The 14831-nt window shown below is 37.5% G+C and overlaps 1 protein-coding gene across 3 annotated transcripts; it reads right to left on the bottom strand.

Moving 5' to 3' along the window:
* Window positions 1-3390, bottom strand: LOC148876994 (indole-3-pyruvate monooxygenase YUCCA2-like). 3 transcript variants are annotated; one of them, XM_088980053.1, is made up of 5 exons: window positions 2799-3390; window positions 2021-2664; window positions 1377-1625; window positions 751-873; window positions 1-370 (listed from the first exon to the last, which is right to left on the bottom strand). In XM_088980053.1, the coding sequence occupies exons 2-5, from the start codon at window positions 2633-2635 to the stop codon at window positions 173-175; spliced, it is 1185 nt and encodes a 394-aa protein (XP_088836179.1). In that variant the 5' UTR covers window positions 2636-2664; window positions 2799-3390; the 3' UTR covers window positions 1-172. The 3 variants fall into 3 exon arrangements, with proteins under 3 accessions (XP_088836179.1, XP_088836170.1, XP_088836162.1); XM_088980044.1 differs by having other exon boundaries at window positions 2021-2670; window positions 2799-3304; XM_088980036.1 differs by having other exon boundaries at window positions 2021-3239.
* Window positions 3391-14831: the final 11441 nt, after the last annotated feature.

Raw genomic sequence — 14831 nt, 5'->3', positions numbered from 1 at the left:
TAGAGATCTCAAATGAAAACATTCATTCATAATGTAGGATAAGTACCAAGTTTCTACATATCACATTATTTTTCATGGAAACTAAACTGGGGAGAAATTGACACAGAATTCATATGAACAATGGCTGCAAGGTTGGACATGGAAGCTATAATATGCAGTGGTTCTGTATGAGTCACAGCTCAAAGAACATGTGCTTTGTTTCAGAATTCCATTGTTGTGCTATATCTTCTGCCACTCTCTGTGCATCCATAGAAGCTCCTAACAAACCTCGCTTGGCGAAACCCACACTGTAGAGTCCATTCTTTCCTTTCCAACCGTGGGGAAATGGCCTATTTGGATAACCGTCCTGGCTGTTAAAGAATTCTCCTTCCTAGAAAGAAAGAAAAAAAGAAGATAACTCAAAAGTAGCAAACAAGACAAAGAAATTCACAACCTGTTCAAACCTTCCTGAGTTTTGTCTTTTTTCGCATTCAAGATGCAAATGTCCAAATTCTGTGAAGATGAAGATAGAATAGAATGGTGCCTGGTTTGGACAATTAAATTGCACCAAGAGAAAGCAATCTTGAATGGCTGTTTTCCTTTTCCAGTCTTAGCCATGCATGCTTCCAAGGTTCAGCTTTAAATTATATAACCAAGTCATCCTGATTGTTTAGTTTTCTGAATCTTGCTCCATCCAAGGGGTGGTGGGCCCTGGTGACAACATACTAGGCCACCAGCTTTTCATTTGAAAATTAAAAGAAATACACATACCTTGAGCCATGAAGGTACATTGCTTCTGTATCCAGTTGCTAGAATAATAGAATCAAATTCCAAAACTCTGCCATCAACAAACTCTGCACCTCTGGTGGTGAATCTATAGATTGCAGGAAGTACCTGAGATAACCAAATTTACAAGAATGAGACAAAATGATGTGGATGAATACATATACAAGTTAGCATGTTTTTTCATATATCTAGAGGACTCGGATTAATTAACTAATTCTTTTTATTAGTAGAAAGTTGAAAATCTATCATTTGTTGGCAAAATCTTTTGCCAACTTCCTCTCAAGAAAAGGTTTGAGTGAAATATCTTGATCCTTTATTCATTTCAGGGTAGAAATTTCGTCCAACATCTTAAGCTATTCATGCTAAAATATTGTTGAATGAAGTTCTCCGTGTAACTATATAGATTTAGCTTTTGCATGAGTTATAGCCATCTAACGGTGATTATTACATAAATTAATCTAGCTTGCTTATATCTGTTGAAATTTTGATTTCTTTCAACTGATCAAAGAATGATTTTATGCTTCTCCCGTTTTTAGGACCGCAGCTTTCATTTACTTCGGTAATCATTAATGAATTCCGACTGTGTACTATTTGAGACGGTTAGTATAAACCTTGATTTCTCCACTCCTGATTTTGGCTAGAGTACCGACATCCAAAATTGGGGTCTTTCCAGTAGTCATCTTCATTTCAATGGGACCAATTTTGGGTCTTGTAATCCCAACTTTCTGTGTATCTCCAAGGACGAACCATGAACAGAGGAGAAGGAACCGATCAACCAGATTTATAGGAAGCCAATTCAGCAGCGACATTGAAAGACCAAACGTTGATAGTCCGAGCATTTCTTTGGGCAATACATGCAGCTGCGAAATCATAAGCAACAAGAAATTTTAGTAAGGTTCATAGATTAAAAAATATATATTTCTACTCCCGAAACTGAGACAATAGAAAGAATATTCAGAAACATTCACCAGATCAACTAAAAGTCCGAAACTGAAACCGAAGTTAAATCATATGCATCAGGAAATTAATAATGCAAAACATTAACCATTAGTTAAAAGAGATATGAGGGTACGTGTGTAAAGCATCCATAGAGTTAAGATGTCTGTAGTGAGAAGAAAGTCGCATGACGCCATAAGTGAGAACAGAGAAGCAGTAGAAAGGAGGTAGTTCACTTGTTTGTTTGTTCATGGAAAGAAAGGAAATTTCTGTCAAGCTCAAGCATGTGAAAAGGAACCACAAACTATAAAATTACAACCTTGTCTCTTACTACTATCGAAGTCTGGGAGCCATTTTCGCATAAATCCAAGCTAATCTCCATGCCAGAGTTCCCACAACCCACGACCAAAACCTTCTCTCCTTTAAACTCAGCTCCATTTGCATACGAACTAGTATGCAGGAGACGACCCTGGTAAGTCGACAAGCCTGCAATCTCTGACAACACAGGTTCTGCATTCTCCCCGGTTGCGACGATGAGCCACCGGCAGAGAAACTCCGAGTCATGGGTTCGCACCCGCCACAACTCCATGGTTGAATCGTACTCAGCCCATTTAACCTCCTGACCGAACCTGGGCATAATCGAGAAGCATTCAGCATAGGCATCTAGATAACTTATGAATTGTCGCCTTGTTGGGAAGACTGGATATTCTGGTGGAAACGCCATGTTTGGAAGCTCGCACAAGTGTTTGGGGATATGAAGTGTGAGACGATCGTAAGATCTCAGTTTCCATAAGGAGCCTAAACAGTATTCTCTCTCAAGTATTAATGAAGGGACTCCCTTTTCCTTGAGGCATGCAGCAACGGCAAGCCCCGACGGCCCACCACCTACTATCACAGGTCCCGGAACACAAACACGCTTTAATTCTGAATTCATTCTTCCGTAGAGTAACCAACTGAGTTCGTCTGCTCCTGAATTCAACAGTTGAAGAAGTGAAACTAACAAAATGGAAAGAAACACTACAAGCGGGAGCCGAAAAGCTTTTCTTGCAGAGAAATGATCAGGAATGAGAAAGTAGAATTGAAACAGACTCTGTTACCATCACGAAGAAATGAAGCAGAAAGCTGAACTTCTTTTGTGTGTTTTGTCGTGAGCCTCTGGGTGCAAATCCATGCCTAAGGTTGTCAATTTATATAGATAAATAGAAGCTGAAAGAGAGAGTTGGCATTTGTTTCTTCTTCCCAACAACTAACTCCTGAGTGGCCTAGCAGTTGCAGTGATGTAGATAACAGAACCCTGTGTAGCGAGCTCTGTACTTCGCTCCAGACATGGTGGGATCCGTCATAAGTCATAACGCATACTATGAATCAGAGTTGAATCTGTCTTTTCACGGTTACCGCAGCGTGACGTAAGGCCACGAAACAGTTTACACTGATTATGAAGATACCAACTCCACTCGTCTCTGTCAGAAACTCAACACATACAGTAGACAAAGTTTTCTGTGAGAGAAACGGAAACAGAAAATCAAAGACGCTAGTGTGAGTCGACCCTTAGGGCAGCAATGAATTAATAATGCCACAAAACTCCACAGTTGGTAAGATATAAACTGAGAAAGTATGTGCAATTAAGAATGTTAGAACCAAATAGGTAATGAAATATTGAAATCATCCATTTCTGGTAACTACATGATTAAGAGATTTTTAGTATCTTGATGAGGTGGTGATTTATTCCTGTTTTCATCAAAGTACCAACCGAATCTGAACTTTCCTTGACAGACACTGTAATTTTCTCGAACGAATAACCTAGATATTTAATTAAGAAGAAACCTGGATCTGCAACACTTTCATTGTTCTTTCCCCGTGCAAACACGAGTCTTCAGTCAATACCCACGTGTATGGAACACCTATGGGAAGTGCAGGAAATCTTTAATTGAGAACAGAGAGAGAGAGAGAGAGATTCTTTTGGGTATGAATTGAAATTCGTCGATTCTGATGAAGTGTGCTCGTTCTCGTACTTCCCATGGTGATGAGTGATGGTGGGGTTGACGTCGGCTTCCCAAATTCCAGTGGCGGAGGGAGGGGGTGGCGTGACACGTCGTTTGGCTTCATGGATTTGGTTGCATGCTGCAAATTTGTTGTGCAGCGTACGTGTTAATTGAAAATCTCCGCGTGTCTGTGAAGGTATGCAACGCGCGATGCTTTGACTGCCGATGAGCTAGCTCTAGCTGCTGAACTGCTGAGCTGATGGAGATAATTGAGATGGTTGCTTCGCATCATTCCCATAGCGGACTGCAGGTGATTCGTGGCCTTACGTTCACCTGCATCCTCTCACCGACCAACTCGATTATACGGATACCAAGGAAAACAGAAAAAAGGAAGCTCCGATCACAGTCAGATGATGTATGAATGTGGATATTGGATATTGTTTACACTTTACACTTAACCAATGTTGTGGTTATGGGGTTGATGGAGATCGGATATGTTGTTTACAGAATGAAAGGATAAATATATATGCATGCACTTCAATGTTTTTTGCTGATGGATACAACTTCTATGCACTTGTATTTTCTGGATGATAATTTTGTGCTTTGTGTGTGTTCAGGTGAACAGTCCAAATCAACAGAGGGACTATTCCAGCTTTCACCCTACAAGGGAGAGATTGAAAAGATAAATGGTGAATTGATGGCCCCCCAATTTTCACTAACATACTATGATAGACAGTTGATAAGAGCGAGTCATGTTTCTTTTCTTTTTCTTTTTTGATCCTCTAAATACAATGAAACTATAAGGTAATCCAAATGTTGTGAACTTCGAGAAACATTGTATATATATTTATAATTATATTGTATCCCTTTGAATGAATCTGCTAGATACTCTTGGATAATGTTACAATTTTTTATTGACAGGGTCTTATTAATTTTTTTCTTTCGCTTCATAGGGCTACACAGTCGGCAGTCCATCCCAGGTGGCAAATTGTAACAACATCAACAATTAATACTCTTTTTTTATATAATTATTATTAGTCAGGCCCTTTACCATGCACAAATGTTATTAAAAGAAATTGTGGCATGAATTTTATGACAATATGAAGAAAATATGAAGGCCAAGTGGTACCTAATCCAACTCAAAGAAAGATGGGAAAATCTATGATATGAGTGGGGTGGTAAGGCTAAGTGTGATGGTAGTAACGATAGGTTTACAATTGATGGAATCATGCCTTCGCTTTGATTTGTTCATCCTTTTAATAAGTATAGATGCTGAGGCCCTAGGGGGAAGGATCCAAAACGAGTTCAATTCCTGTTTATAAAGGAAGTTCATGATTTGATGTCGATTGTTAGGAGGGCGCTATTGGGAGTTCACCATATGTTGAATGAGATCTTCCTGGAGTGGAGCTTTCTTTTGTCTAAAGATTCTCATGAGGCACGTGTGTTACTTCGCTTTACAGGTGTCCTGTGTTGATGTGGTGCAGACATCATCAGGACTAATCCGACGTGTTCACTTAACTTGCCAGGTGTCTTTTCATGAGCATCTTTGACTTGTTGCAGTCATGCGGTGGCTTTTCAGTCCAGCAAGTCTACGATGGCTTTGGGCCCACCGCAGACCTATGACAGGCTACAAGTTTATCACAGGCCTATAATGGGCTATAACTTCATTGCAGGCTTAGTTTTGATGCCTTCACCGCAGTCTTCAGTAAAGGGAAATACATGTACTTACAATTAGCCCCCCTGCTTATTGGTAAGTGTATTCCTATCAATAAGCATTTCTATAATTGGTGTGATTTCTTTGCTCCCTTTATCGCATGTTGCTTCTTTCATCACGCATTTTGGTATGGGTTAGATTATTATGGTTGACACATGGGGGAAGGTGACTTTGAGCTCGTTTTCGTCTAATCGCCGGTTATCTCTTGGAGTTTGGCGTCACATGCAAGCTTTTGGTGGCTACGACCATTGAGGTTCAGGATTATTTTATATTATCCATCTATTGTGGGGACCATGAAGTTTTTTAGCACGTCTTGGGAAAGGATGTTGTTGTTGGGGTGCGTAATTTGGAGGTTGTTGCACTACAAGAAAAGTGCTTTTTAGCAGCGTTTGAAAATGCCGCTAAAGATAGGTAAAACTGCCACTAAAGGCTATAGTGGCATTTTCAAATTATGCCACTGATATCTGAGCCGGTAAAAGTTTTAGTGGCATTTATCCTATTTTTAGTGGCACTTAAATAAATGCCAATAAAACTTATTTTCAATGGTGTTTATCCAAATTTTAGTGGCACTTATATAAACACCCATAAAAACTATTTTTAGTAGTGTTTTCTTGGTCCTTCGGTGGCAATTTCAAATGCCATTTTTAAATTTAATAATGGCATTTATTGGCACATTTAGTGGCATAATTGAGAACAAGGGTAGGTTTGAAAAAAAAAAATCTCCTGAGAAGATAAGAAGGAATACATGAACCAAAATTAAAGTAAGCAGCTCTAAGAATGAGATAAGGACCAATGGTCATCCATTATAGAAGATACAACACAGCCAAACTCAAAGAATCTTGTAAAACAAATAAAAATATTCTAACAAAAGCCGAGATTTTATGGAGGGAACACAATAGTTATAAGCAAAGAAATTAGGGTTCTATCGTGGTGGCTTCTGCTAAATGGTTCTTGGTAGACTAGCAAGAGACATGCGTTGCCAGAGAGAAGTGGAGTTAAAATAAATCGTTGATATAATGGCATTTAAAGGTGATTTAAATGGCGATTTAATAAATGCCACTTAAAAATTATATATTTAGCGATGATTTAAATATATTTAGCGATAATTTAAATATGATTGTGTTTTTGATATGGATATAATGGCGTTTTCAATAAACACCATTAAAGATAATATATAGTGGCGATAAAATAAATGCCACTAAGAAAAACGCCCTTAAAGCCTCATTTTCTTGTAGTGTCATGTGTCAAGACCAATTGATTTTTGTATGGATTTTATTACCCCCTGTTTCTCGGTAGGAAGCATTTTGTGAAATACCCCGAGTGCCTATGTATCCGGAGGTGGTAGTTTCACCCCCCTGTGTCTAATGAAGGGTATGTGATTTAGGATTTGTTGTTAGTGTGTGTGATTCGTCCACCTTTCTACTTAATGATGGGCATTTCGCTAGGACGGTGTGCAATATTTTTAGAGATTAATTCTCCTACTAGTTCGCTATATCATGGAGGTTGTTTTTACCATTGACACATTTGTGTGTGCGTGGTGTAACTGTCAAGTCCGGTAGTGGTTGGGGGCGTGCGAGGACTTCATTTATGTATGATTTTCCTTTGCCCCGCCTTTTGAGGGAAGATCGGTAAATTTATCTTTACTGAAGCATTTCATTTACTACTAAAGCAATAGCGAATGCCCGGGTAGCTATGTCAATCAATCGTTTGCTATGATTTTGGGTTTGATTCTCTGAGAGGTGATCCTTTTAAATACTCTTGAAGAGAGGAATTCCTTTCCACCTAAGTTTCAATTTGCTGTGAGGGTTTACCTCTGTCGTGTGCTTTGTTACGGGTTCTGGTGCTAGTTGTTGTGTTCCTCATCAAGAGCTCCCGATTTCATTCCGATGGCACCTCGCAAATAAAAGAATATGAATCTACCAAGGTAGGTGATCTCGAAAAGGATTTCTGGCCTCCAATGCCAGTGTCGAAGGGGAAGGAAGACGCGTTTGATGCTGTGGAGGGGAATGAGATTATATGTCTGTATGGTTTCCTAGAGTGCGCTGTTTCCTTTAGGTGTTCTGAACCGAGGACCGACGACTCCAAATCCTTTGTCAACTTTACCTCATGGGCTCTTTTCATTCTTGAAAATCCCATGTATTGTCAGTTGTTGCACAATGCTAGACTCCTGAGGTTCGTTGATTGTTTCACGCATCTTCTAGGTAGGGAAGGGGTGGACTATATGTAGCCCCTTCTATCCCATGGGTGCTATCGGACGCATACGATTGTTAGCATGTTCGACGAATTTGGTGTCACCATTTAAGACGTGCCTGCTTTACTTGCTTTGTTGTTGGTCGGTGTCATTTCAGTCCACCATTTGCAATATGCTCCCAGCGCATTGTCAGATCCTTGTGCGGAGTTGGGGAGAGAGATAGATGCTTTCAAGGCGTAAATGGATACGATGACCACTCGAGGGAAGTGGCCCCTTGAAGCATGGTTAAGCTATTGGTTTGAGAGCAAGAGTGTGTTGGACGTCATGGTTAGGAAAGAAGACAGCCAGTGCCACCTCACCGCATTTATTCTCTATGTTGCATCATGGTTTTTATTCCCCGGGATCCCTGTTTATGGTGTTTGCATAGTGTTGGCCCCACTCATGGTCCTAGACGCCGGTGGTCATCAACTTTCCTTGGCTTCCATGTTTTTGAGGTATCTTTACGAGCAGATGGACGACACGACCCATCAGGTTATGGATCCAAGTTGCAGGCATCGTACATCCTATGCATTTGCCCCATCCTTATTCATGTTCATCTGTGAACACTTCCCTTTAAGCATGACTCCTCGACGCTTATCTCCATTGTCTATCAGCATGGTGACGTTGGTCGGTGAGGATACTAAGATGTGACATTGGATGTATGTCATGGAAAGTAGTGGCTTAATGCCAAACGGAACAAGGGGTTTGGCATCAGTGAAATAGAATCAGGGTTTGCATCTTCGGAGAATTTTGTAGCTCGTCCTTATGTGCATTCTGTTCGCCATGCTATGCCCTTCTGTATAGGGATAAGTGTGCCTAAAGTTATTGATCAGCAATGCGTCGTAGGCATCGATAATCTTGTAGTTCGAGCCCTCGTTTGATCTTGTGGCGTAGTGTGATTGCGTATTTGGACCTCTCTGGTGAGGCACAGATGACTGTGTATCACCCTGACCACCTCCTTCATCAGTTTGCGTATGATGGTATGGGTTTGCAATTTCTACAGTCCAATGGGGAAGATTTTTTTGGCAACACCACAACGGGCTTGCCTTTCCAGGCATCACATGTTTTCCTTTGGCCAGCTTCATGCATATGGAGATGTGTGGTTCTATCCGACTATTTATGTGCTCTATTTGGTGGGTGCCAGATGTTCATGGTTGTAGAGCCATAGCTAAGGCTAGGGGTGGATTCGAGCCAAGCCAAGCCGAATACCTATATATTCGACCCCCGCTCATCAAGGTAGTACAAGGCTTGAGCTTGATTCAAGCTAGAACCTTGAGCTCGAGCTCGGCTCGAGTCAAAAGCTCGTAAGCTCGAGCTCGACTTAAGAAATATGTTTTATAAAAATAAAAAAATATATTATATATAAAAATATTTTTTATTTGATATTTAAAAAATTAATAATTATAATAATTAGTTCTTATTATATATAAAAATAAAAAATATATATACATATTATTATTATTATTATTATTATTATTATTATTATTATTATTATTATTATTATTATTATTATTATTATTATTATTATTATTAAGTATGTATGTGTGTATCTATGTATATATGTAGCTATTTGAGCTTAGCTCGCGAGCCTCACGAGCCAAGCTTTCTTAGGCTTGAACTTGGCTTGAGCCATAAATGAGCTTGTAAATTGGGCTCGAGCTTGGTTGAAACCGAGCCAAACTGAGATTTTCACAAGCTGAGCTCAAATAACTCGTAAAGAGCCCGGCTCGTGGCCACCCCTAGCCCAAGGCATGTGATGGCCTCGCCGTCAGGTAATGCTGCAAATGGCCTTTTTGTTATACGTGGCCATATAAGTAAGGCTCCTCTGATTACTCTAGGGGTTATGGAGAGCCAACATTGCCGAACATTGATGCCAAAGGTAAGGGTCCTGTAGTTAAGATGGGTGAGAGCAGCGGACCTTCTGTAACCAAAAGACAGGACAGTAAGGCGAGCTCATCCTGTTTCATGTTTTGTGATGGGTCCTAGAGGACCTCCTAGTGTAGTGCCGAGTGCTGAGGTATCCCAAACTCAAGCGCAGGGCCCTAATGATCAGGGTGTTGTGGGGGAGGTTTTGGTTGAAGGTTCCCGTGAAGAGGTTGTGCAAATGGCTTCCGTGTGTGGGGATTCCAATTTGGGGATTGGTATGGAGTTTACGCAGTTGACGGGGATGTCATGCCGCCAGCCGCAATTATTACATTCCTAATTGTAGGTGGACATGTTAAGAAGATAGCTCCTCTCATCAAGAGAAAAGAATCAAAAGCGTCTATATTGCTTCTTGATTATTTGTTATGTATCTGATCGTTGTTGTTTGTTTGTGGTCTTTTCTCTTAAAGAGGGTGGAGGTGGAAGATGAGTGTCCTAATTTTATGGGCCCACGGTTGGCTGATGGTCGTACTAGCATCGATGAGGTATGTTTGTGTTATATTTTTTTAAATTGTTTTTTTTTTTTTGTTAATTGACAAGATTGTTAATATTTTTTTTACTTTCTTCCTTTATTTTCTGGAATTTTTTAATTAATAAATTTAATTTTTAATAAGAATTTCTCTTGGTTACTCTTTTTATTTTCTAAATTTTATAACTAGGTCAAACCAGATCATTTGAGTATCTGATAATTGAAATATTCAAATAACCCAACCCATGAACTTCGTCTTACTGATGGGTTGCGATTTTTGGGCCACTAGTTCATTTCTTCTCCCACTTTCTTTTTCTCGTAGAAGATTAGCAAAGTTTGGGGGAACAAGCTAATCCAAAACTTAAATTCACCACAATGGAACTATAAGACAATGGAGAGAATTCATGTAGCACTGAAACTTTTAAATAATTTGTTGAAAAAATAATGAACTTTTAACAAATATTTGGAAAATACAATAGAAAAATATTTTTGAAGAAAATAATATTTTAACATAAGCATGCCAATAAATAGAATTTCTAATATTTATTTTCTAGACATTTTTTCTAAAATTATATATAGCAAATTTGGCATACCAAATTGGGTCAATCAAGATCTATTCAAATTAGTAATTAAAATTTTATATTTTCTTGAGAAATCTTCTTGCTATAGCGTTCGCCAAATTTCAACATCAATACAATTAGTGATGTGTGGGGCTCAAAATGTCTCATACAGAGAGAGAGAGATTGTCTTATTGTCTTATTTATTTTTCTCTTATTAGTATTTTAAGTATTTTTTCTCATCTTGTTTCAGTATTTAAGTTTTAATTCAAACCATTTTCAAAGAAAATTTTAACTTAAACATTAATCATTTTAATACATGGATCAAAAATTAAATGCACTAATAGATTTATTGATTAGGAGATATAGGGGGAGGGAAAGAGTATTGTTTGTTGGTAATGTGAGATAAATTAGGAGACATTAGGAAAGGAGATTATTTAGATGTGTGTGTGTGTGGATGTGTGAGAGAGAGAGAGAGAGAGAGAGAGAGAGGCAACCGAGGAGAAAGCCTCCCTCCTCGGTTGGCCAATCCTGTTTTAATATGTACTAATAGATTTATTGATATAAATTCATAAGTTAATGCATTAAAACATTATAAATCACAATATTTAAAAATATTATTGACTAATGAAAAATAAATAGAATTAATATAACATTTGTGTTAAATATATTTAAAATTGTTTACAAATAAAATTCCAAAAATGTAAAAATAAGGGAAAGGAGAATTAATTCTCAAAATAGATAATGTTTAAGTTGCACAAATTTTGTAACTATCGGAATAGTGGGAGGGTACAATTGTTATTTGGACCAAGGTTCAAAATATCGATACGCCTGATACGCCACATCAGTATTTTTTTTACTTCTTTTTTTCAAAACTGGTTTAGGGGGACCGGTTTAAGGCTCTTCCACCCCCTGAACGAGTCAGAACCCTGATACCGCCCCTATAGGGGCGTATCGGGGAGCTCCTGAAATGATACGTATCAGATAATACATGTCGATACTTTGAACCTTGATTTGGACCCTAAAAAAAATTTGTGATCATGTGACATGAATACAAATATCTACTGTATAGATACATACAAAATAATATAAAATTAAAGGTTTTATGCTCTATATATTTGTATTTGTACTCCTTCCAAATGGAGCCTTGGTTGTTTGGGAAAAACGATCTAGGCTGTGCTAGGAGCTTTCTGCACATGACATGTTATCCTACTCAATTTCTTGCTTATCTTTTCAATTAAAAGAGTATTGGTTGCATACTCTTCTACCCACACCCATGGTAACATGTCATGCCCTAGAAGCTCCCAAATAGCCAAAGTTTTTTCAGAAAAGTATGGACAAGCCCAATGCAGAGCTATAAACATTCAAAATGTCAACAATCCTCACTTTATGCACCAATGTCTAGCCGTGAATTGGCATCAATTCCCAGCTGGCACCTCCCCCAACAGTACTTTGGGCCTACAAATTCTGACCCTGGGCTGAACCGTCATTCTCCCAAGTTTTTTTTTTAATATTTTTACTTTAAATTAAAATTCATATATTTTTACTTCAAATTAAAATTTATTTAGCCCTTTGAAAATGGGAGAAAACATGTTTTATTTGAAGGTTGGTAACAATTCTTTTTCCTTATTGACTCCCACATTGAAATTTTACCTCTCCATGATTAAATTTACTTAATGAGTACAAAATTGGAATCCTTTCAAGATTTCAACAAATGAACCCACTTTTAATTAAAAAAAAAAAAGTAAGAAATGCATAGCATTCTAATCAATTTTAGATAACATTAATAAATACACTATTATTTTAGAATTGGATTAAAAGAACCTAGCAGACTAGCACCATAAAATAAAATAATGTTGTCACCCAAGGATAGAACCAGATGGTTGAACTGATGAACAAGTGAAGCAATGAGCTTTCAGGGTCTAAACAACTTGTGGATAGGGGGAGTAGTGTTCTTGTGGGTAGCAGATACTTGTTTTCTTTGTCCCCCAAGTCTGACACAGTTTGAGCCCGCTTGGAAAGGCTTCAGCTTTGACTGAGCTGCAGCGACATTGAAGATGTTATTGAAATTAGCTTTAAGGTAGAGTCGATTAATTTATTAGATCAATTATAGTGTATTGTGGTTCTTTTGTTTTTTTTTTTTCGCCAAATATATATAACTTATAGGTTTTCTCTATTTATATTTGCAAAAGTACTTTAGGGAGAATATTTGAGTTTTTTTGGTTATTGAAACTTCTATTTGATATCTTTCCACCTTTGGTATACGAAAGCCACAATCCCAACAATTTATATTGTATAATATATAAAGTTTTTCACTATACGTATATGTATTTATATTCTTTCCAAATTAGCATAATTCCATTTTTATGTCCACCAGTGCAAAACTTTATATATTGTACTATATATATAATGCAAATACAAATATATATATATATAATGCAAAACCTTATATATTGTATTTCTAAATCTTGTATTTGCACCGTAAATATTTGTATTTATATTCTTCCAAATAAAGCTTTGTTTTTTAACTATTGGATTAAGTTTATAATCTAACTCTATGTGTGGTCCTCCATTTAGGTTAAGTGGGTTTTGTATATAAAATTGTTTTTTTCCAATGTTGGATTTGAAAAAAAAAAGAAAGAAAAAGAAAGTTTGTTCTTTTTCCTGTTAGAGGGGAAAAAATGAGATTGAGAGAATAAGAGTGCTATTGATTAGACCTAGCAATTGGGTTGGGTGGGTCGGGTTTGGGTAGGGTCAAGATACTTTAGGTTGATTTCGGGTTGGCTTGTCAAATGCTAGACCCTAACCCTAAATGTTCGGGTTAGGGTTAACCCATGGATCAATTCGGGTCATCCCAAAAAAGGAAATTAAATTTTAAAAAATAAAGAAAAAGTACTTGAAAATGCCAAAATTAAGGAATTAACCTTAAAATTCCAAAAATAAAATAAAATAACTTGAACATTTAACAATTCAAAGAGTAAGGACTAAATAGTAAAAATTAAAGAGTGGAAACTTCTAACAATGCATAAATAGTCCTAATTAGACCTAACAATCGAATCAACGGGTTGTGACTTATGACCCAACCCAACTCAGTTTTTTTCTGGGTGAGATCTTCGAATAGCTAAATATGAGACCCTAACCCTGTTTTCCCTGTTTTCTCGGGTTGGGTTGAATCAGGTTCGTGGGTTGGGTAAACTTTTGCCAGGTCTACTATCGATGTAAGAACATAATTTTATTCTGTATATTGAAAGATATCAAAAGTATATATTGTTTCTCATTTTATTTTATAATAATAAATGGTTTTTATCTCTCCGATAGTAGTAATCATGCATTAGTTTGAACCACATAAATCTTTTGTGTTATTAATGGTGCTTTTTAATGTTGTCTTTGTTTGAAGATTTTATTTTTATTGCTATTGGATAATATCTTAGTTGTAATTTCATTTCAAACACTTTATAGCTTTATAGTATGGGCGGTTGTTGTGAGCCCAACACATATAATGTACAAGATCTATTTAGATTGTCCCACATTTCTACATTAAACCTGATAAATAAAGAGAATTTGGTAAGGTTGACCATAATCGTTCTTCTTCTTCTTACACGAGCACTTAAAAGACTTTGATAAAACCATTGGTAACACATGTTGACAAAGACAATCCAGATTAACGAAAACGAAAACACAAGGGAGAAGAAACTGGCGAGGCCACTCTAACCAGTTTGCGGAAAGGTTATTAAATAGTGGGGTTAATGATTCAGAGACTCGTTATTTGAAACTTGGAATTGGAATATCCCGGTTCTTTTTCTCTTTGTTATTGGCATCTCATAAAACAAAATCATTAAGCTTTTCTGTTTTTTTTAGTGCTCCAGTTTGCAATAGCATGTAGCTTATTGTGTGATCTCTAATCTCTTAAGCGGTGAAAAGCCACAAAATCTCAGGGAGAAGAGAGCAGACACCTAAAAAGAATTATATGGTGGTGCCATTGCATCTCTATTTTTCAAAAACCAAGAAAAAAAGGCCATCAGCTAACGTTGGAATCAGATGGGCCGGAGACAAAATCATGCATACTGGCATGCGTCACAAGTAAACACGTCACTCTTCACCATGCACAGAGGTAGTGTATTGTGGGTAGATGTGGGTAGGAGATCCGGAGTCCTATAGCATAATGGAAACACTTCCGTATTAACTTGCGATAGTTACTCAGCTCTGTGTACATAATTTTGTCTCCAGCCAATCTAGACTCTCTAATGTTATGGGA

This window comes from Nelumbo lutea, chromosome 1 (assembly GCF_056320005.1).
Source record: "Nelumbo lutea isolate HS-2025 chromosome 1, American lotus-T2T, whole genome shotgun sequence".
Lineage (NCBI taxonomy): Eukaryota > Viridiplantae > Streptophyta > Magnoliopsida > Proteales > Nelumbonaceae > Nelumbo > Nelumbo lutea.
Note: the sequence above shows the minus strand (reverse complement) of the source record. Positions and strands in the feature narration are given on the sequence as shown.

Excerpts from the sequence above, each read along its gene's own strand:
- LOC148876994 (XM_088980053.1), bottom strand. The coding sequence starts at position 2,635 with ATGAATTCAGAATTAAAGCGTGTTTGTGTTCCGGGACCTGTGATAGTA. Across the intron at positions 1,626-2,020 it reads CGATAGTAGTAAGAGACAAG|CTGCATGTATTGCCCAAAGA; the intron begins GTTGTAATTTTA and ends ATGATTTCGCAG. Across the intron at positions 874-1,376 it reads TCAGGAGTGGAGAAATCAAG|GTACTTCCTGCAATCTATAG; the intron begins GTTTATACTAAC and ends TGGTTATCTCAG.